At 43.3% G+C, this 23,584-nt stretch overlaps 1 protein-coding gene across 1 annotated transcript in view; it reads right to left on the minus strand.

The window, feature by feature from the left end:
- DNMBP (dynamin binding protein) overlaps positions 1-23,584 on the minus strand; it is a 99,848-nt gene that overhangs the window by 54,710 nt on the left and 21,554 nt on the right. Inside the window, exons 2-4 of the mRNA XM_077258351.1 lie at positions 6,598-6,744; positions 4,784-4,906; positions 2,387-4,375 (exon numbers count right to left, since the gene is read on the minus strand). Of these exons, the coding sequence (XP_077114466.1) occupies positions 2,387-4,375; positions 4,784-4,906; positions 6,598-6,742 (2,257 nt within the window). The 5' untranslated portion in view covers positions 6,743-6,744. The remainder of the gene's footprint in view (positions 1-2,386; positions 4,376-4,783; positions 4,907-6,597; positions 6,745-23,584) is intronic.

A 23,584-nucleotide genomic window follows, 5' to 3' on the forward strand; every position in this document is an offset into this window, starting at 1 on the left:
TATTTGGTTGTATAGCACGAAAAAGAAAGAATAATAGTTGGGGTCTTTTAGAGGACATACGACCACCAAGATCGTTGATTACCAACTTTCATTTTCCCAAAATTAACACTTCTTGCCTATCCATAATCGTCTGACCTCCCACTGTTGTACTTACTTATCTCCATCAACCCCATAGACTTTGATTGAAGCTTTAGATTTTTGGAAAACTCAATTAAAAGGGGTATTCCAGCATGAGAAGAATAAGATTTGCTTTTTATTCTTCTAGACAGCGCCACATGTGCTCACTGGCTGTGTCTGGTACTACACATCATTTATATTCATTTAAATGACGATGCGCTGCCATTCTAAGAATTAGAGTAGAACAGTCACATATTTTTGTCTTTCATAGCACTGTATGACCGGACAGGTGTGCCATTCAGGAGCTTAGAAAAGCTGAGTGACAGCGGCCCTGGCGTTGCAGGTAGCATTGTGTTTGCAGCTCACACTGTATAATCTCTCCGCAGCTGCGGGGATGGCGAGGTCCTAAGGAGGGGAAGCCCGGGTCACATTGTGCAGAGAGCCAAGCACAGCAACAATAGCACTGCAGGGTGTGACCGGTATAGAAAAGGAGGCCAACAAGTGGGCCGGGTACTGAAAACCGAGATCTGGCCAAGAAACAGAGAATTGCTGGCCAACGTCTCGTGGTTGAGCTCTGTATGAGCCATGCTCCAGGATTACCCGCTGTTACACGACTTGGATGTAGAAATATAGGTGGCCGCACACAATATTAAAGGGCCTTTCCATATCTCCCATTAGAGGACACAATTTGGCTTAGCCACACAGCCTCTACGAGGAGCACAGCTCTTGAGGACCACTGTTCTGCCGCATTAAACACTTCTTCCCAATTAATTTTGTAGATACAACAACAATAGAAAGGAACTGAATGCCCAATATACACATTATATGAGCATCCGATGAACCCACCAATTAAGGTGGAGACGGCTGTCCATCTAGTAGAAATACGAAGGTGTCCTGAATTCTCCAAGATTCAAATCAGAAGAAAGAAGGATTGGGCATGTTGGTTTTCAGCATGCCCAATCCTTTATTCCTAGGTGACTGTCACATGATCCTGATAGCGTCTTATTCCTATCCTCCCCCATAGACAGCACTCACACCCAATGAATGCTGTATATTTGGCCTATTCACCGGGAGCTTTTCCTACTGTAGAATGTAGTCAGCGTGACGAGAACAGAGAAGAAGGCTTTTGGTACATGTCCGTGTCCGGACCGGCCGCACCTCTCCTGACGTGAACTCTACAGCCTCATATGAGTTCAGGTCAGGAGAGTCTGGAAATCAACAAAGACCTGAATGCAGGTGAAACTAGGTGACAGTACTCAATGTCAAGCAGGAGCTGCAAAAGCAAATTCAATTTTTGGGTAAAGAAAAAAAAAAGTGACTAATGTACATAGAAGCACATACAAGTTTCCCAAACTTACTGATTTCGCTCGCATTTACGGCAACAGATTTTTCACAATGAATCTCCAGCATATATCTCCACCAATTGCAAGATATTACGCAGTACAACCACAATGCTAATAGCCAGATATCACATCATTGCTAAAACCACTAATACAATCCATAAAGTAACTGAAAACATGGTGAATGCCAGCACTCCCAGTGCGTGTGGTCACCGACTGACCATACAATGTACTGTACATGCATCTCCTTTCTACATCAGCTCCTTGCCAGGTATCAGACGTCATGCAGACCACATATTCCTAGGGTGTAGTAAAATTGGTTAATGGGGAGGATTCAGGAATTCTATCTATAGCAGATAAAGGGGGTTAGAATAACATCTCTGCCTTCTTCTAAATAAAACAGCGCCACACCAGCGCACAGGTTGTTTGTGGTACTGCAGCTCAGATCCCTTTAATGGTGCAATATTAAGCTAAGATCAGAAGAGCTCTGAACTTTCCGAATCAGTGCAGTTCTGTACACTCATCCACATAGCAGACAAGCGGTGACTTACATAAGCTAGTCCGGTCTGAAATCGGGACACTAGACCCATACTGCCATACTATTCTTCAGCATATGCACTAGTACGTAAGTGTCTACAAGGACTGGAAATACGTTTGTGTGAACGTACCCTTAGACTATGGACAACAAAACACTGTTTTTGGAAGAAGGCAGAAATGTTCTTCTAACCATGAACAACCCCCTTGAAATTAGAGTACAGTGTGCCCACTCGAAAAAGACCAAGGTGGTGAAAGAGTGAATGTCACAACAGAAAACATCCATGTTTAAAAGATTTCATGAAGAAATATTATCAGTGAGATATAAGGTCATCACCAAAAATGCATCATCACCCAACACCATCTATGGTGCATGTATAGTGGTTACATCTCACCTTTCAGCTGCTGTAGCTCCAAGTTCAAGCTTTCAATGTTGGAGTCACAAAAGTCCAAATTCTCAATGGTCTCGGCTCTCGTCATCTCATCCTGGTCTTCATCCTCGAGCATCTTACAGAGCTCCTCACGGGTGTTTCTGTAGGCCTCAAGTTCACGTTCCACGTCTTCTATCTTCAAGAGTAAAAATGGACAGGGGGAAACACGCTCTGCCTGTTCTAAGTCATCAGGGGCATCCATTGTATCTGGGATGTCTGACAGCAAAAAGTTGTCACTGGGTGTGGCCTCCTGCCTTGGAAGTGGTTTCGGAGATGGAGTGTTTCTCTGACTATTGGTTGGAGGCAGAGGTGCAGGTCTGGATGGTCGAAGGGCAAGAGTTGGAGGAGTGCTTTCTACATATTCATTTCTATGTGGGTTCTGAGTTGGAGATAAATAAGAAGAGGAACTGGATTTAGGTACATTATGTCGAGAAGAGTGAGGTCTAGGGTTAGGACGTGGTGGTGGAGGTCTTAAAACTTTAAATTTTACCGGTGATTTCTGTTGCTTAGACAAGTTTGGTGATCCACGGATAATGTCCGTTTCAGAGTTGTAATCCAATATTGAAAAATGGCGAGATACTTTGTTACTACCATTCTTTCGAGGGTTGGGGAGACTCTTTTCAAACTCGGAAAGCTGTTCAGTAAGTTTAGAGTCCAAGTCAATTAAATCGAGCCCAGTATTGTCATTTGCTGGGCTTTCTCGCCCAGATGTCCACAAACTCGAGTCACATTTTTCCTTGGAGTTAGCCTTAGGTTTTCTTCTATGGTCCTCCACCCAATGAACAACTTCATGGGGCGGAAGGCTGTGTTTTCTGTTGTTTTTGTTTTTTGACCTTTCATTGACAAGATCTTCAGCTGAATAAATGTCATCAGTCGTCATTAAAGACAATGACTTCTTGGAAGACCATTTTTCTTGAGCTCCATTAGGTAAACTGGTTCTACCTCTTCTGCCTTCGACCTGTGCTGTAAACTTATTATGTTCCTTAGGCCTTTGGCTTTGTGATGCCGGAGGACTACATATCTTACTCTGCGGCCGAGGAGGTAGTTGAGGTTTTGCAGAAGAGCTGTTGATTGTTTCACAGTTGCTTTCCCTCGTTTCTTTGTGATTACTAAAGCAAGTTTCTGGACTTTGCATTGTGTCTTGAGTTACTTGACTTGAGGGAGATGGCGGTGGATTGTCAACATGGACATCCCAATAATGTGGATCTGTCCCGCTTCCCGGTTCATGGGTAGAGGACATGTCAAGATAGTTCACAGGAGGATCTGATATAGAAGTTTCTGTATCTACTGGTTGCTCCTCGTGAGAATTTTTTTCTTTAGTCTCCATTTTTACAAACCTATAAGGAAAAATTCCCCGATTCCCATACAACTCGCCCTCCAGCCACCCATCCTCCAACGTCCCGATTATTCGTATTCGGTCTCCAACATTAAAGTCCAGTTCTCTCTGCTCCATAGCTTGGAATCTATATAGGGCCACAGCAAACATCCCCTCTTGTTCCTCTTCTTCTATAATTTTATCCATGTCCCTCTCATGGATTATTTCGGGTGACCTATCGCGAACAAACTCTTCTCTCTCTTCATCTGAAGGAACTCCAATATCAGGAACTCTTAAAGGATTCATCAACTCCACAAACCCTTCAGGGAAAATCCCCCTCCTTCCATTAAGTTCTCCCTCAAACCAACCAGGTTCTGGAATCCCAGTTATTATGATGATGTCTCCTTCCCGGAAATCTAACTCTTCTTCAAGTTGTGCGGAAAGACCCAATATTGCCTGCGCTTGGCCGATGGCATAACTGGGGAGTTCTAGAGTCACATTTTGGCAAAGCTGACGGCTCCTAGACGATAGGGTGAACTCTTGGACACATGATAGGGGAAAAAACCCTCTTGCACCCCAACAGTTTCTACCTTGCAGCCAACTAGAAGCCAAGGATCCCTCCAACACCACCAGATCCCCTAGAAAAATAAAAATAAAGAAAAAGACATTAGCATAAAACGGAAAATGTATTATATGAATCACTGATAATATTTGGTTATAAGTTATTTCCAACCTCCAAGGTGAATATATTGATGGGCTGAAATATAAGAGCACCCTCTGTTGGACAATTTAATGCATGCATGTCCTTAGTCCACCATCTAAAGACGTGATCTAGTGCCGGTGGGTTGCTAAGTGTACATGGCGTTTGCGGCCACCGCTGGACATATACATGCAACTAGATTGGATGCCGTAGCATCTACTCACTGTTGGAACTCCGATAATAAAATTAAGAAAAAAAAGTTAAACTGATAAAATATAGCAAGACAATTGTCACAAAGTAACTGGTTACAATGTAAACATATTGAACAAAAAAAAATAGTCATTACCTCTTTGGAGGCAGAGCGCTCCGGGCTCATGGGAGGTAAAGTCGCTAATACTGACGTACATCTTCTCTCCATGTTTCGTGGTCGGGATGGTCAGCACTTCCACAAAACTTACAGGAAATTGTCCTATGAACATGGAAGTTACACATTCAGAAAATTACATTAATCATATCTGGCGTTAAAGGGAGCAACCTGTGAGGGGTCACACAGCTTTCCATGCTAAAGGGAACACCTGGCATCAAAGGCCTGGGCCTGCCACAAGAAACGTAGAGCTCTGCTAATAGTTATTTTATGTACGGTGGTGTATTTAGTGACTATATGGTGCCATTATGTGAGCACTGTATTTTTGGAATCTAGGTATTATTTATGCACTATGGAGTTGTTTTTGCAGTATATGGGATGATGTATATGTCGTTTTGTAGGCACCTACATTGTAGCGTTATTTCAACAGCCTTACGGCAGAGTTGTTTCGTCAGCCTTACGGCAGCGTTATTCCGACAGCTACACGGCAGCGTTATTTTGACAGCCTTATGGCAGCGTTATTTGGACAACTATATGGTAGTGTTATATTTGGACAACTATATGGTAGCGTTATATATGGACAACTATTTGGTAGCGTTATATCTGGACAGCTATATGGTAGCGTTATATCTGGACAGCTATATGGTAGCGTTATATCTGGACAGCTATATGGTAGCGTTATATCTGGACAGCTATATGGTAGCGTTATATTTGGACAGCTATATGGTAGCGTTATATTTGGACAGCTATATGGTAGTGTTATATTTGGACAGCTATATGGTAGCGTTATATTTGGACAGCTATATGGTAGCGTTATATTTTGACAGCTATATGGTAGCGTTATTTGGACAGCTATATGGTAGCATTACCTGGGAGGGGGGGGGGGGTGTACTACCATATCAGGGCATCACTCACCGTACAGCCAGTTTTATATAAATAAAAGCCTAATCATACTACCCTGAAAGGTTGTGCAACTTTCTATTATACATCGTATCATATAGAATCTGAAAATCCAAACACACCTCTAATCCTGCTCACGGATGAGAGTGATACAATTATATCCAGTCTAAATAATTCTCATTGAGATAAAGAATTTCATGTGCTGATAGTTTGTTACACTGTGTCAGCTCAGGTAAAATGTATCAGCCAGGAGTCAGTACACAGAGGATTGCAGAGAAAGGATCCAAACACAGCGAACACTCTGCTGTGAGTATTTAATAATATATATATATATATATTTATTTATTTCTTCAGCATATATACAGGAGTATTGCTCTTTACTGAAAGCAAACAGATGTTGAAAAGGTAAGAAATTCTAAGAAACAAGCTAGGAGGAAAAGAGAATAATAAGTCTCAGAGCAGCACCTGGTGGTCTACATTGGTACTGCACGGATACTTTTCCCTCTTCGTTCGGCGCGAAATTTGGAAAATTTAATTTTATGTTCTTTACAGTGATTGTAACAAGAATGTAAGTTATCCCGTATCCATAATAGAGTATAAGTAACTTATTACAATGGGTCTAACTGCTGGGACCCCCACCGATCCAAAGAATCAAGGCTCTACAATGGCTAAATTGAGCCTAGGGGTTAGGGGATAACTTACAGTCTTGAGACAAGACCTATAATGAAACAAGCAAAAAATAACCAAACATAATTTAATTATCAAATAAACTGCAACTATAGTGGAAGAGTGAAACCCTGTGGCGTTAGTCCAAAAATACAAATAAATGACACATTAAGGGGAAATAAATAAATAATAAACATAATAAAAATAATAAAAATAAATAATATATGTACCTGTGATTCCTTCTTTATTCCCCAGTAACCAAAATTCATCTATTACATTGAGAATTTCAATGACATCTCCAGCAAAAAGCGTCAGCTCCTCCGAGACACTGGGGCAAAAATCAAACATTGCACGTACCATGGAACCGACCTCCATCCCTGCAGGGAAAATAATGATCAATCAATCAATCATACGTGACATGGAATCACTGGGTACAGTAGAGGGTGCGAGTAACACAATGCAATGAAAATACAATCGCTAGTGGTCCGATTTAAAAAAAAATAAATCAAAATCTGCCTGTAACACACTTAAAGGGGTTGTCTAATGAAAATAAGTTATAATCTATCTGCGAGATAGGCGATAACTTCTAGATTGGTGGGTGCCAACTACTGGGACTACCACCTAGGTGGGGGGCTCTATTATCCCCATTAGTATGGAGCGGCAGTGCACATACTCGACCACTGCTCCATTCATTCTCTATGGGGGGCTACTGGAAGAAGCAGAGCGTTGTACTTGGGGGCGAATGGAACATCGAGCACGATGCGCACTGCCACCGCCAAGGGGGATAAAAGTGCCCCATTGAGGTAATCGGTGGGAGTCCCAATGGTCAGATCCCTACTAATCTAGAAGTTATGACCGATCCTGTGGATAATTTATAAAGTAATTTTATAGTTTGTACTTTTTAAGGACGCAAAGACACCAAACGTGTCATGTTAAAAAATGCGGATAATCTGCAGGTAAATAGCGTTTTGACACCAAGCGGCCGCCGCACTGAGAACCCCGCTGTCAGGAGGAAATTAACTTTATTCCTCCCGGTAGCATTTGGTTAGGGGTGGTGCCAGCACGGTTTCCAGTCACCGCTCTGTGTATAGCACTGACTGACAGCTGGTGGGTGGGTAATATTAGACAGACCTCATCAATGTGAATAGTAGCAGAGCTGCAGCAGATCAACAAAGTTTTATCAAATCAAGAACCCCATTAATGACCCAGCACTGAAATCGGAGGTCCGGGTCCCTTCCCCCAAGATGAGTTGATGACAGACCCTGTATGAACTGCCTCCAAGCTTCATAAAATAGTAAGGTAAAAACCTACCGGTGATGATAATGATATAACCAGAAAGAGGGGGAGACACTAAGCGAAATAGCGTCTTATCCAGTAGAGAAATAGGTCTAGGTGAGAGGTATAGGAATTGCTCACCTTTTAAAGGTTGTTTGACCCACAATTGAGGAATCAAGGTATGACAGCTGCTGCAGTACCCTCAGATCACGAGATCCCACCACATAGGACAATTCGTGAGAGAAAAGGAATAGTAGTCTGCACGGTTGTGTGTGGTCACCGCGCAGTTTCTCCTAGTGTCAGACCTTCTTGCTGAGTTTACCTTTTTCAGGAGTGCCGCAAAAGGCAAACTCAGCAAGGCGGCCTGACATGGGGAGAATCTGAGCGGTGACCACGCACAGCAGCACAGACTACTACTCCAATTCTCCCATCAACTGGTAATGAAATGACGGAACAGAAGTGATCTATACAGATTATATCAGCAAGCTGTCAGTGATTGGCACGCATAGTGAAAACCAGTACAGAACAAATAACGATAAATGTCTTACAATGGTACATAGTTCATAAAGTTTTCTAGGAATGAAAGTGATGGCCTCATCATAGACAATATATGACTGAGCATCGCCGCCAAGTGCAGCATCGGGCCGTATTCCAGCTATTAGTAATGATGGGAGCAGCTGGATTTACAATGCAGTGTTCCAGCCAGAGAGGCACAGACTTGTCGATGGAACTGATCATACATGCGACTCCTATGTGCGAGATGGAAATGTTACTTGTGGGATACATTCCTGCCTCTGGAAACAAAAACTCATTTTAATACCTGTTTAAAGGGTTATTCTCAAGTTCTTAAATGGGTAAAATTTTCAAAGCTCTTGTAAAAAAAAGAGCAATTTTCCAATTAAGCTCTTATTAAAACACTAGATGGTGGCCCGATTCTAACGCAGGCAGCTGCCGAGACCAATCATCGACGCGGGATTTCCGTGACGGAAGTTGAGGACAGAAAGACAGAAGTACCCCTTAGACAATTATATATATAGATCCGCTCTGCTGGAGGGATTTGTTGTTATCTGTGTACTGCGCATTGCCATGGTTATCACCCACCTCTGCAGTTTTGTCAGCAGTGGCCAGTCTGTTAAGCAAAGAGCGCAGCGTTTAGAAGGTCTTTACAATAGAGCTTGTAAGCGCTGCTCTGAACCTGGCTGAATCGGGGTGACTAGCTTTCTTTAGTGCCCCTGTTCTGCTCTCATTCTGCAGATGCAAATGCTTCCTCTGCTTGCAGCACTGAAGACCGCACAGTTCGCGCCAGCACCGCAAAAACGACGCTGGCCTGAACAGTCAACCAGGAAAGCAGAGGAGTGGAGCGCTCCTGGAAGACCAACTTGACACAATCACTTTAACCCCTATGCAAATTAGTTCTCTGCCAGAAAGAAGAAAAGACTAATATCGACCAAACCAGAGACTCCTACAAAGTGAAGAGAATCCCCATCTCTACAGAGATCCATCAGGGCTCAGCACACTTTTCTGTACTGATGAGAGGCAAGAAGTCTGAAACAAGCCGCATCTCTCTTTTGCTTTGATTGATGTCAGATAAATTCTCCAGAAGGAAGGCGGCAAATCTGCATACATTTTTCCCATGAAGCATTGCCTGTAAATACTTTGATGTCTTCATTAAAAGACAATACATCCATTGAGCTGCTCCGGGTGAATATAAGTCCAGCTACAACTAATGTAGGAGCTGGCAAGGGCATCCAATGGTGGCAACGTAAGGGGGCCCACAGCAGACGACAACTGCAGGATTATGGTCCAGGGTCAGGCTTATATATAAAGCGGCAGGAGATTATATCCCACCCTACATAGATACGTCTGTATATACAGAATGCTATTCTTATACACAGCAGCAGGTGGGAATAAATCACATGCAGTAAGTCACAGCGGGGGAGATCAGCTGAGTTTCAGGAAGGAAATAAGCGGGGGGCGCTCAGGATGCATTTTTCAAGCATTGACAGTACATGGCAGGGTTAAATAAAAGGAGACAATGGGTAGAACATTTCAGCCATAAAATTCTGGGACCCATCTCTCTTTATGGACCCCATGAGCTGCTTCTATGACATGCACGCCCACGGACCCTCCATCCACCAGGACCCTGACATTGGCAGCTACAGCTACAGCTAGACCCATGGTCAATGTGCATTGTAGCAGCTCCATTGGGTGAACGGGGATCTTAGAATCTGGACCCTGAACCAATGAAATCCTCACATCAGAGTTTGGCTGTTAACTCCTTCCTTACTAGTCACAAGAAACTTCATGGAATCTCTTTGGAGACAATGCAGATTTAGAAGCTGTAAGGAGCAGATTCGCATTTTTCTGAATTAATGAGTAATTAAGAAGTGGACTCTCCACCTTTGGATAACTTCAGGTAACTTTTCTGTGTCAGCACTGCAATAAGATTCCCGAAGCTCTGCAGCCATTACCAGATTGTTCCTGCTTATAAATGTGATGATCATGATGTAAAAAGGTGAACATTGGTGGCAACAAGCCTAGAAGTCAATGTTTGACCCTTTAGAGAGTTTTGTCAAAGGACTTACTCACTAGACCCCAGTCAGAGGCCTTTCATACAGACAAATCAGATCTCTTGCTTTGCACTGAGGAGGGGCAACACCCTGAAACATGTGTTTGAAAAATGAGATTCTGGTTTAGCTTTTGTCCTGAGGCTCGTTAAAGGGTCAATATTGACTTTTAGCATTGCTACTTCCAATAGTCAACACTAGCGTTCAAGCCCTCTTCCTCTCTGAAGAGGCAATTTGCACATTCAATTTCCCAAAGAAGCATTGCATGGCCTTTAGGTCTCCTTATATTGGCACGTCAAGCATGTCACTTTCCACAATGAAAAACGTTACCCCTTAGAACATCAGGAGAAGAGCAACATGCAGAGGAAGGTGACTAACGGTACCTCTGATGGAGGTCTATGGGGGTTGGGGTGGGGGGAGTACTCTTTTGCCTTGAGGATAGTGACCCCTGGGAATAAAAGGTATGCAAATATAATGTCATTGTGCCACATTATACTCAGCCTTTCTCCAGCTGGTAAAGGAACAAGGAATTTCATGCCTCCGTCCTATTATAACTGCCTACAATTAAAATCGATGTTTGTAATTAAAATCCATATAATAGCAAACAGATCTCCGACATATTAGACATTGTATCATTCCCATTAGGAACATTACATTGAAATTTTGCTGTAAAATTAATGACTCATCTGATAAATTGATTTTTTTTTTTTTTTTTTTTTTTTTTTTTTTTTTTTTTTTTTTTTTTTACACACAATATCTTGGAAACATCCTCGACCTGAACCTTCTGCCAAAGAACTGAGCCGACAACCCAACGCGTTTTCCTGCCAGCCCGCCTGATCCACCACATGTGGCAGGCATTGCACTGAGCTGTGTGTTTAGAAATGACCCAGATGTGGGGAGAGGACGGGTCATCATAACAGTATCACAGCTGGGAGGTGCGGACCCCTGGAGAAGGATCAGAGGCAGAAACTATGGAAGAAATCGGGGCTCCAACCTAAACACTCAGCAGTTAATAGGACTGGAAACTGGGGAAGTGGCATAAACAAACAAAAAGCTAAAATTCCAAGGACTCTTGTACTCATCAAAACAAAGTTCCCTGGTGATCAGTTGATCCTTGTGGGTCCAGTTTCTGATCCATGCAAGTTGGGGAAACAATTACCTTGTCGCGGGATTGCAGATTTCTGATAAAGCCATAGCAGATCTGTTCTATTCTTTGTGGACTGTCCATAAGAACCGCATCAACAATGTAAGAATGATCCTCAATTCACATGGATTTTACAATTTCTTCTAATAGCACCTTAGCCAACACAGAAGAGGAAATCCCCTTATCTCCTGCAGCAGATGTTACACAGTGGCCCAATCCTGCTCATTCTCACAGTGAATTACTACAATGTGACGAGTTTTGGGTTTTTATTTCCCGGACTCATCATCATTTTCCACAGTTACTTCTAGCACATACTGAGCACTGAAAAATGACTCTACAAGCTGGCAACATATCTACAGAAAGCTCCACATGAGCGGAGATTTCTTTCTATTATCAGTTATATATTCTAGCTGTCGAAACGCGTCGGTTTTGCCTCCAGGGTATCCATGGTATGCCATTGTCCTTGCTATTATAAAACAATAAACATTAAGCTTTATTTATAAAGTCCATCGCTGGTGAAAACTTCCTTTTTCTATTTGGGACCCACGCCCCGGACCAGAGCGGCTCCGTGCGAGGATCCAATGCCAGACAAGGTGCCTCTACACATGATGAGCTGACATCCCCCTTTTTCCCCATCACTCGGGGGTCGTACAAAATCATCAACTTGAAATGCATCCTGCTATATTTGGTCAAACATTTAATTAACTCCCCCAAATACGATGGTGGAGCTACTTCTCTTTGGCGAGACAAACTTAGGTGGCATGGTTGATGTTGCTACTCGCAACTGCTTTTCCATATTTGCATAGGTCTGGAGCACAGGACTTCACAATGAGTTTTGAAAAGAACTCACAGCAGTTAAGTCCTGAGCACAGATGTATATTACACTGCAGGCTCCTCACAGCAGGAAATCACTGCTCACATTACATTTATATTCAAGCAGTGGGAGGTCTGCAGTATATACATCACATAGGAGACACAAGACTGCTCTATATACATCATATAGGAGACACGAGACTGCTCTATATACATCACATAGGAGACACAAGACTGCTCTATATACATCATATAGGAGACACAAGACTGCTCTATATACATCATATAGGAGACATGAGACTGCTCTATATACATCACATAGGAGACACAAGACTGCTCTATATACATCACATAGGAGACTGCTCTATATACATCACATAGGAGACTGCTCTATATACATCATATAGGAGACACGAGACTAATCTATATACATCACATAGGAGACACGAGACTGCTCTATATACATCACATAGGAGACTGCTCTATATACATCATATAGGAGACACGAGACTAATCTATATACATCACATAGGAGACACAAGACTGCTCTATATACATCACATAGGAGACACGAGACTGCTCTATATACATCACATAATAGAACTAAGACTAATCTATATACATCACAGACACGAGACTGCTATAGATATATATATATATATCACATAGGAGACACGAGACTGATCTACACTCACCGGCCACTTTATTAGGTACACCATGCTAGTAACGGGTTGGACCCCCTTTTGCCTTCAGAACTGCCTCAATTCTTCGTGGCATAGATTCAACAAGGTGCTGGAAGCATTCCTCAGAGATTTTGGTCCATATTGACATGATGGCATCACACAGTTGCCGCAGATTTGTCGGCTGCACATCCCAAAGATGCTCCATACAAGGCAGGATGGATCCATGCTTTCATGTTGTTTACGCCAAATTCTGACCCTACCATCCGAATGTCGCAGCAGAAATCGAGACTCATCAGACCAAGCAACGTTTTTCCAATCTTCTACTGTCCAATTTCGATGAGCTTGTACAAATTGTAGCCTCAGTTTCCTGTTCTTAGCTGAAAGGAGTGGTACCCGGTGTGGTCTTCTGCTGCTGTAGCCCATCTGCCTCAAAGTTCGACGCACTGTGCGTTCAGAGATGCTCTTAGGCCTACCTTGGTTGTAACGGGTGGCGATTTGAGTCACTGTTGCCTTTCTATCAGCTCGAACCAGTCTGCCCATTCTCCTCTGACCTCTGGCATCAACAAGGCATTTCCGCCCACAGAACTGCCGCTCACTGGATTTTTTTTCTTTTTCGGACCATTCTCTGTAAACCCTAGAGATGGTTGTGCGTGAAAATCCCAGTAGATCAGCAGTTTCTGAAATACTCAGACCAGCCCTTCTGGCACCAACAACCATGCCACGTTCAAAGGCACTCAAATCACCTTTCTTCCCCATACTGATGCTCGGTTTGAACTGCAGGAGATTGTCTTGACCATGTCTACATGCCTAAATGCACTGAGTTGCCGCCATGTGATTGGCTGATTAGAAATTAAGTGTTAACAAGAAGTTGGACAGGTGTACCTAATAAAGTGGCCAGTGAGTGTATATACATCGCTTAAAAGACACGAGACTGATCTAAATACATCATATAGGAGACACGAGACTGCTCTATATACATCACATAGGAGACACAAGACTGCTCTATATACATCACATAGGAGACACAAGACTGCTCTATATACATCATATAGGAGACATGAGACTGCTCTATATACATCACATAGGAGACACAAGACTGCTCTATATACATCACATAGGAGACTGCTCTATATACATCACATAGGAGACTGCTCTATATACATCATATAGGAGACACGAGACTAATCTATATACATCACATAGGAGACACGAGACTGCTCTATATACATCACATAGGAGACAGGAATGCTCTATATACATCACATAGGAGACACGAGACTGCTCTATATACATCACATAGGAGACACAAGACTGCTCTATATACATCACATAGGAGACACGAGACTGCTCTATATACATCACATAGGAGACACAGGACTGCTGTATATACACACAGTGTAGCATGAGCTAGTGCATATGTATATCACAGGAGACGCAGGGGGCATATGTACATCGCAGGAGGTGCTGGGGGAACATACAGGATAGTGAAAATGTAGCCGTTTTAGGAGAATGTGCAGAATGTTTGTGTCTCCAGCTCCTTCCTCCATAGATTTACGAGCGGCAACTGTCATTTCCAATTTCAAAATTATTTTCACATGTACCATTCATTTATGAAAATAAATAAAATGATTGTTACTTGCTAACTCATTCTGTAGCCAGCAATAGACAGTGAAGCAAAGTGAACTTTTTTCTTTTTTTTTTCTTTTTTTACAAAACTGAATTGAATAAATAACATTTTTAATGAAAAACAAAAATGTCCCTGAAGTTCTCCATATCCAGCCAGGCTTCATAACTAAATCAATCATCATATCAAGTTTCCATTTGTATGATTAAAAGTTCAGAAAATGGAGCCTCCATCTGCTCTGTATGAAATATTTACACATCGCAGATAAGTAACACAAGAATGGGAAACACCAGATGAGCAGCGGCATGTGAAGGCCGTCTGGACTCAACTTACAGTAGACGTTTACAAACACAGAACCTTCCAAAAAAAAAAACTCTATTTCCTGCAAGTTTGCACAATACACATTGGAAAGACTTCACTAAACTCCCCGACATCGTGACCAGATCGGACTGATGACCCCTTGTCTCAAGGGACGGGAGCGAATGGGCGCTGCACCCAGTTGTCCCGGAAATCGGGGGCTTGTGATAGACTGAGCCCCGTGTTCACCCTCATTGCTTTATGGACTCCCCTAAATGAAGCTGGAGGACTGCAAGAAACTATCTTCAAGGGTGATACAATTAGGAACACATGTATTCAGAAGAATAGGGACAGCGCGGGGTGAAGAGCACAATTATTAACCATCATATGGATGTAATGAGCTCGTCTCGGGGGGTACAGTCTGCTGGATGACAATGTATAAGTCGATGACTGACGCTAAATTAAAAACATATGGAGGACAGACAGCCGAGCTCATACACAAGGTGGTGAGCTGAACATGTGTTTTACCAAACCTGACGTTCACCTCTATAAATGAGAGGTAGTGATAGCATTTGGGTCCTGAAGTCTGAAGGGCCCAAGGTTTCCTCCACATATGGTATTATAAATGGTGTCGGGGGAGGGGGGCCTGGTAGAGATTGGGCACTGTAGCCCAGAAGTTTCCAATTAGGCTTCTGTAATTTTTGATGGTCTTCGTCTCAATCTCGACCCATGGTGATCTCATGGATGAACGCTCTGAAGGACCATTGATGTTGTGCAAGCCTAGATAGGTCCACCAGGGTCTTCTCCTCAGTTATCTGGATAGTATCAAACCATCGGGTTGCCGGTCTTCCTCTTCGCCTTGTTTCTTCTACTCTTCCGACCATGATGTCCTTCTCCCTTGATTGCTCTTTTTGGAAGATGTGTCCACAGTAGACAAGACGTAGCTTGGTGATCCTTGCTTTGAGTGACATGTCCAGCTTGGTTTGCTCCAAAATTGATTTGTTTGTTCTTCTTGCCATCGATGGTATTGAGGACATCCTTCTCCAGCAACACATTTTGAAGGCGTCAAACAGGTCCTGTCACAGACCCAAAAAGGGACTATATACAGTTCATGTACATGTAAACTCAGAAAATGCTACATTTTAACATCAGGATTATACAGCCATTATGTAATTGATTTTATCAGCAAGTACACCAGCACCATTAGGCCTTAAAGATTATTTCAGCAATGTATACAGTTTTCATTGTAAAATCTGGTGACAGATCCCTTAACTAGTTACCCCACCTATGCATTTAACTCAATGCAACACAACCTCATTCATTTGTATGCCCCTTTAAGTGATTGTCGGGGGTCTTCCAATTGATATTGACATGTCCATTCATCACTGATAGGAATACCTCTTCAAGTGTGGGGGTCTGCATACATCATGATATTATCTGTTTTTTACTATTAGGAGGTGCCAGACCCCAACTACTGACCATGAAATATGCGTGTACTCACTGAAATACAATTCCGATAGTCCAGTATACAGATTAACTCCACACAAGGAAACCTCTATACGCTGTGAATATAGTAAAGTCCCGGGCGACACACACAGCACCAGACTCATCATACCCAATTAAACACATTCCAAGGCACAATGCAAGTCAGGTCTCATCGAAGAATCTCATCCATCTGACCGCAGGCCACAAGCACATTCCAGGGAGAAAAACCGCACAACAGCGCACACAACTTCTACCGTAACACCGGTATTTTAATGTCAGGTAGCATGCATTCGACTGTAATACTGCTGCATTTTAGTGTCCATATCACAGCTGCAAGAGAAGAAGTTACTGGGTTTTTTTTGTTTTGTTTTTTTTAGACAGATTACATAGAAAGACGCACCTTGCTATACTGCCACGTTGGGAGAATATTATGCTGCACCTATCCCGGTTCCAGCTCATCTTCTTTTCCTGTCTGTTCTCATGTCTGTCCGGTTGTCATGCAGTGCGCAGCCCATCTCTGATGTAGCCATCACTAGGCTCGGCCAAATCTGTTAACACAGGTCTGCTGTTCCAAAGTGCTGTCCGCACACTCGGTTCTGCTATCCCAAGGTGCTGTCCGCACACTCGGTTCTGCTATCCCAAGGTGCTGTCCGCACACTCGGTTCTGCTATCCCAAGGTGCTGTCCGCACACTCGGTTCTGCTATCCCAAGGTGCTGTCCGCACACTCGGTTCTGCTATCCCAAGGTGCTGTCCGCACACTCGGTTCTGCTATCCCAAGGTGCTGTCCGCACACTCGGTTCTGCTATCCCAAGGTGCTGTCCGCACACTCGGTTCTGCTATCCCAAGGTGCTGTCCGCACACTCGGTTCTGCTATCCCAAGGTGCTGTCCGCACACTCGGTTCTGCTATCCCAAGGTGCTGTCCGCACACTCGGTTCTGCTATCCCAAGGTGCTGTCCGCACACTCGGTTCTGCTATCCCAAGGTGCTGTCCGCACACTCGGTTCTGCTATCCCAAGGTGCTGTCCGCACACTCGGTTCTGCTATCCCAAGGTGCTGTCCGCACACTCGGTTCTGCTATCCCAAGGTGCTGTCCGCACACTCGGTTCTGCTATCCCAAGGTGCTGTCCGCACACTCGGTTCTGCTATCCCAAGGTGCTGTCCGCACACTCGGTTCTGCTATCCCAAGGTGCTGTCCGCACACTCGGTTCTGCTATACCAAGGTGCTGTCCGCACACTCGGTTCTGCTATACCAAGGTGCTGTCCGCACACTCGGTTCTGCTATACCAAGGTGCTGTCCGCACACTCGGTTCTGCTATACCAAGGTTCCTGTCCACTTGACTCTCCTATAATCAATACAATGTGCGTTCAGCATATCAAGCTCTTCTGATCCTTGTGCTGACCGGTTAACAAACTCTGCTGCATCACTGCTTCCATCAATGCTGCACAACCTGAATCACGGCAAATCCACCCCATCAGGTGAGCCATAACAAATATCATGAGCACCTTGTAAAAAAATGTCCTAGAAAATAAAGAAGACAGAAATTCATGCCATTATGGTGATGCCGCACGCTCGGACCCTGTATGGCGGCACATAGACTCCCCACTGGATTATACTGCAGACCCATAGGTACTGCGCGTGCCGCCACATGGTGCCATTCTGAATTCTTCTATAATAGAACATGTGCTGCGAGTTCACACACGGGACAAGATATTTACAGTAAATGTGAACACATAACACATAGCATCGCGCTGGAAGCCGAAACCTGGCACAGATCCAGGGTTCATTGTTGGTGATAAGTGCGGCAATCAATTATTTACAGGTCACGGAGGGATAATGTCAGAGGCGATAAGTCCTCAGTCTGACAACACGAAACTGGATGTCGGATTCTAAAATACACACACAGGCTAAAGACAGACACATGTCCAGGTAATAGGAAATGATGGAAATGGCACTTCACTACTATAGATCTGTCCTCCCGATACCTGGGGTTCTGTTTATAGATAGGAGATTAGATTTTGTAACAAGCAGAACTTCTTCAGTTCTGAACCCACTCAAGCAAAAACTTTAGGACCCTCTTTCCTATTGAGGTTGGCCAAGTCGCCCATTTTTTTATGCCCTCCCATTATGCTCACCTGTTATAGGCACTTGTATTGAATTTTTTTATTTCCTTACTCCTTAACAAAGGGTTGTCTCATGAAGAAACCCCTTATCCATATGGCCGGTTAGGGTATATGGATGTCAAAGAAGGAGATCTCCACTCCTGACCCTCCTCTAAGAGACAGAACGGAGAGGCGCTATGTAGCCTCCGATCTGGCAACAGCGCAATTTACCGCGTCCCCCCCTACAGTGAACACCCATAGCTGGCCGTGACTTCCAGTGGAAAAAAATGGACAGTTTTGCTTTAATCTTAAAGAAGCACTCCTCCTCCTCCCCCCATCAAAATTATATACTTTTAATATAGTCGTCATATTGTACAGCACTGTGCACTTACAATTGCTCATTTTGCCTTTCTACCCAGTTAATTCTTCTCTTCTCCATTAGGTCTATGACATAATGGGATTAAAAACTGACAAACTGAATTCTACTAAGATCTACGTAGAAACAGGAGGTCAATTTTTTTTAAGTCATCACAGCAAAAAGTTCCTGGCAGGAGGGAGTAAGGAGTTGAAGAGGGGAATATTAAATGCAGGGACAAGAGACTTCCTGTTTCTACATAAGATCAAAGAAAAGAGAAGAATTAGCTGGGTAGAAAGGCAAAATGAGCAATTGTAAGTACACAGTGCTGTATAATATGAATATGATGGCTGCAATATATTAAGAGGATAAAAACTTTAATAAGATGAAGGAGGAGGAGGAGGAGGAGGAGGAGGAGGAGGAGGAGGAGGAGGAGGAGGAGGAGGAGGAGGAGGAGGAGGAGGAGTGCTTCTTTAATTATGTTGTCCCTAAGAACCTCTTATAGCAGATCTGGCTTCTAAAACCCTTAGCAATCATCTTTCCCCCCCCCCCCCGAAGGTGGTGTCAGAACTTCCACAAATTTAATATCAATTAGCAAATATTAGAGTTATTGTGTGACCAGGTCAATAGGAGCAAAAACTGTTCTTTCCCAAGTTCCTTTCTTTATTAAAATGGGTTTTCCATATCAGATATCAGATTCTGTCAGTGTCAATCTCATCCAGCCCTTCTGATCCGCTGAAGGTGCTGCAGTGTCGCAGAAGGGGCACATCTCTGTATGTTGTGTAGTAGTCAAGAACTGTACAAGTTTTTCCCATATCAGTACCATGCACGGGCACTACACAATATGTGCAGCTTCTGGAGCGCGACAACCCCTTAAAGGGAAATCATCATCAGAAGATTAACTATTGTTTACATAAGGTTTTTGTGTTTCAGGTTTCTTTTTTTTCTTGCGATTTTCACACTGGTCACAGAAGATTTTTTATTTTTTTTTTTAAAGACTACTACCTGTTATTTCAGGAACAGTTTTTAGCAGGCTCCTCATCACCACAGACAGGATTACAATGGCAGGTAACACCTCTATACGCACACAGCTAATAGCACAAGATCCAACAATCACAATAAGTGATGTCACAGCTCACCTCCTCCTCCTGTACAATGACTGATAACATCTCTATATACAGTAGATAAACACAGGATCCACCATTCACAATAGATGATGTCACAGCTCACCTCCTCCTGTACAATGACTGATAACATCTCTATATACAGTAGATAACACAGGATCCACCATTCACAATAGGTGATGTCACAGCTCACCTCCTCCTCCTGTACCATGACTGATATCACCTCTATATACAGCAGATAACACAGGATCCATCATTCACAATAGGTGATGTCACAGCTCACCTCCTCTTCCCTTTCACAGTTACTTTTTCACACTTCCATTAGATGCTTCAGAACAAGAAAGTCTGTTAATTGCGGTTAACATATATACCGTATGTTATTTCCAGAAACAACAGGAAGTGAGAGACTAAAAAAAGCCCCAATTAACGGTGTGAAAATCATCATTTATTTTTAATACATATTGTAGTATAAAAAAATAAAACATTGCCAAAAAAAAGTTCAAAAGCATACATTTAACACAAAAATAACAGGTAATTTTCTGTTGATAGTTTCCCTTTAAAATCAGCTGATTGGTAGAGGTGCCAAGATTGAGACCCCCAGCTATCCTGACAATATATCATAAACATTGAAGTCATGGAAAACTAAAATTTAAAGACTTATGTAAACGTTCACAAAAGTTTTTTAAATTGTGAATTTGCTTCCGAAATAAAAAGTTAAGCAACTTTCTAAACAAGAAAAATAAAAATAAACTTGCTGCTGCAGCATCCTTGTAAAATGCCTTCATCCCAGCTCAGTACTTTGGAAAAATGTTACAAATTTGCCAAAGTTACTACCAACTTCTAATTGTTCTCTTTGCTCCCTTCTCTCAGTTTTAAAGGTATCAGCAGGGAGAGCGGGAATTATGCACAGATTACAGAAGTGTGGAGAGTTGAGAAAGTATCTACAGTCTGAAGGAGGGCAGAGAAAACAGTCTGCAAATAAGGAGAAAGGACATCAAGAGGAAATAAGTACAGCATAGAAGCTGTGCTGATATAGGAGCCAATGAAGACAGCAGCATCCGGGATACACAAAGGCCTTATATCCAGCCTATACAGTTGTGGCTAAAAGTATTCACACCCCTGCAATTCTGTCAGATAATACTCAGTTTCTTCCTGAAAATGATTGCCAACACAAAATTCTTTGGTATTATTATCTTCATTTAATTAGTCTTAAATGAAAAAACACAAAAAAGAATTGTCCTAAAGCCAAATCGGATATAATTCCACACCAAACATAAAAAAGGGGGTGGACAAAAGTATTGGCGCCGTTCGATAAATCATGTGATGCTTCTCTAATTAGTGTAATTAACAGCACCTGTAACTTACCTGTGGCACCTAACAGGTGTTGGCAATAACTAAATCACACTTGCAGCCGGTTGACACGGATTAAAGTTGACTCAACCTCTGTCCTGTGTCCTTGTGTGTACCACATTGAGCATGGAGAAAAGAAAGAAGACCAAAGAACTGTCTGAGGACTTGAGAAACCAAATTGTGAGGAAGCATGAGCAATCTCAAGGCTACAAGTCCATCTCCAAAGACCTGAATGCTCCTGTGTCTACCGTGTGCAGTGTCATCAAGAAGTGTAAAGCCCATGGCACTGTGGCTAACCTCCCTAGATGTGGACGGAAAAGAAAAATTGACAAGAGATTTCAACGCAAGATTGTGCGGATGTTGGATAAAGAACCTCGACTAACATCCAAAGCGAACACGGCTTCAGGAAAATGGCCGCCGCGATCTCCATCTGCGCACGCGCGGCATCCCACGGCCATTTTCCTGAAGCCCCGGGCAGCAGAGCGCTCCATCTGCGCACGCGCGGCCACAGGAAGATGGCCGCCCCCACCGATCACCAGGGGAATAGTGCAGATCGCACTCTTTTCCTTCAGCTGCGCAGTGGATTCGCCTTTTGGACATGCGCAGACCACTACGCCACCAACTGAAAGATGAGCCTGATCTGGGGGAGAAACAGCGCTGTCACCACGCCCATATGACCAGACCAGTGTGAGTGACAGCCCAAAACGGCGACTTTACAAAGGTATTTCAGCAGCATAGGTGGGGAATAAAGGCACAAAAAAGACACTAATGTAACGCCCAGCTCTGCCCCTATTTAACGCTATTTTTATCTCATCTTGAAAAAACGGGGTGACAGGTTCCCTTTAACTCCTGCATCCCAAAAATTGCCCCGTATTATGCCTCAGTGTAGAAATAATGTAACAATGCAGTGCTATACCCTAAGGGTATGTGCACACGCTGCGGATATTGCTGTGGATCCGCAGCTGCGGGTCCGCAGCAGTTTCCCATGATTTACATTACAACGTAAACCTATGGGAAACCGAAAATGCTGTGTCCATGCTGCGGAAAAAGCCGCGCGGAAACACAGCGGTTTACATTCCGCAGCGGTTTTACACCAGCTCCATAATAGAAAACCACAGGTGTAAAACCGCAGCGGAATCCGCAGAAAAACCGTGGAAAGTCTGCGGTAAATCCGCGATAAATCTGCAGCAAAAACACAGCGTTTTTGCCCTGCAGATTTATCAAATCCGCTGCGGAAAAATCCGCAGAGGACCATTCTATGTGTGCACATAGCCTTAAAGCGATCAAATAAGAAGACGAAAATAATGTTTTCTAAAAAAAAAAAAAAAAAAAATGAAAAAAAGTTTTTGAAAAATAAATGTTAGCAGGAAGAAAATGGAAAAATCAGAAAGTGGAAAATCCCTTCACTCTGGAACTTCTTGTTACAGGCTCCATTAATAGTAAACACGTCCTGAGCCGTGAGGTCTCCCTGGAATCCCTCAATGAATATATCGCAGCCCTCCTCACTCCTCGCTCTGTTTGTACATTACAAATGACATCTGGCAAAAGGAAATATATTGGGCGTTAGCTGCTCAGCCCTGGAAAAAAAAAGTCTAACCTAGAAGTGTGTTTGTGCAGTTGGCTGTTCTCCTGCAGCTCAGGACATGCTCAGGAATTCCTCCTGCACTCCTGGTCCCTACAGACTCCTGGGATTTCAGGGCCTAAATAAGGCTGCAGATCCAGGGTCAGCACAAAGGTGCTGCAGCACAGCAGAGCAGACCGCTGACTCCTTCTCAAAACACCAAAGCAAACAATATTTCCTAATAGACAATTCAGAGTCCATGGGGGGGCACCATTTTAGGCCCCTCATTTAAGAACGGCTCTAAAAAGCTTTTTCACTCAAGAGGCACCGGCTTGTTCTGCATTACATAGCAACACATTGCTTTCAATGGGAATTATGCAATGCTTCACTTGTCCTGGGGTGGCGCTGCTGGGTATTTCCAACACTGATCACTTGGTATCCCTCCGATGAGGAGCAATCTTTTTTTGAGGGGAGACCCTGCCCAGACTACACAGGAGTCAACAGTGTGATGCAGCAGCCAAAAAGGCAAACACAGTTCTAGGATGTATTATGAGAAGCAGAGAGTCTAAATCATGGGAAGTAATTATCCCCTTCTACTCCTCCTTGGTCAGGCCTCATCTGGAATACTGTGTCCAGTCATGGGCACCATATTGTAAAAAAGACATCAAAAAACTGCAAGTTCAGAGAAGAGCGACCAGAATGGTGCCTGGCCTGCAATCCATGTCCTATGTGGAACTTTAAGGGTACGTGCAGACGTTGTGGATTTTGCTGCGGATCCGCAGCAGTTTTCCATGAGTTCACAGTACCATATAAACCTATGGAAAACAAAATCCGCAGT

Source organism: Ranitomeya variabilis, chromosome 4 (genome assembly GCF_051348905.1).
Source record: "Ranitomeya variabilis isolate aRanVar5 chromosome 4, aRanVar5.hap1, whole genome shotgun sequence".
Classification (NCBI taxonomy): Eukaryota; Metazoa; Chordata; class Amphibia; order Anura; family Dendrobatidae; genus Ranitomeya; species Ranitomeya variabilis.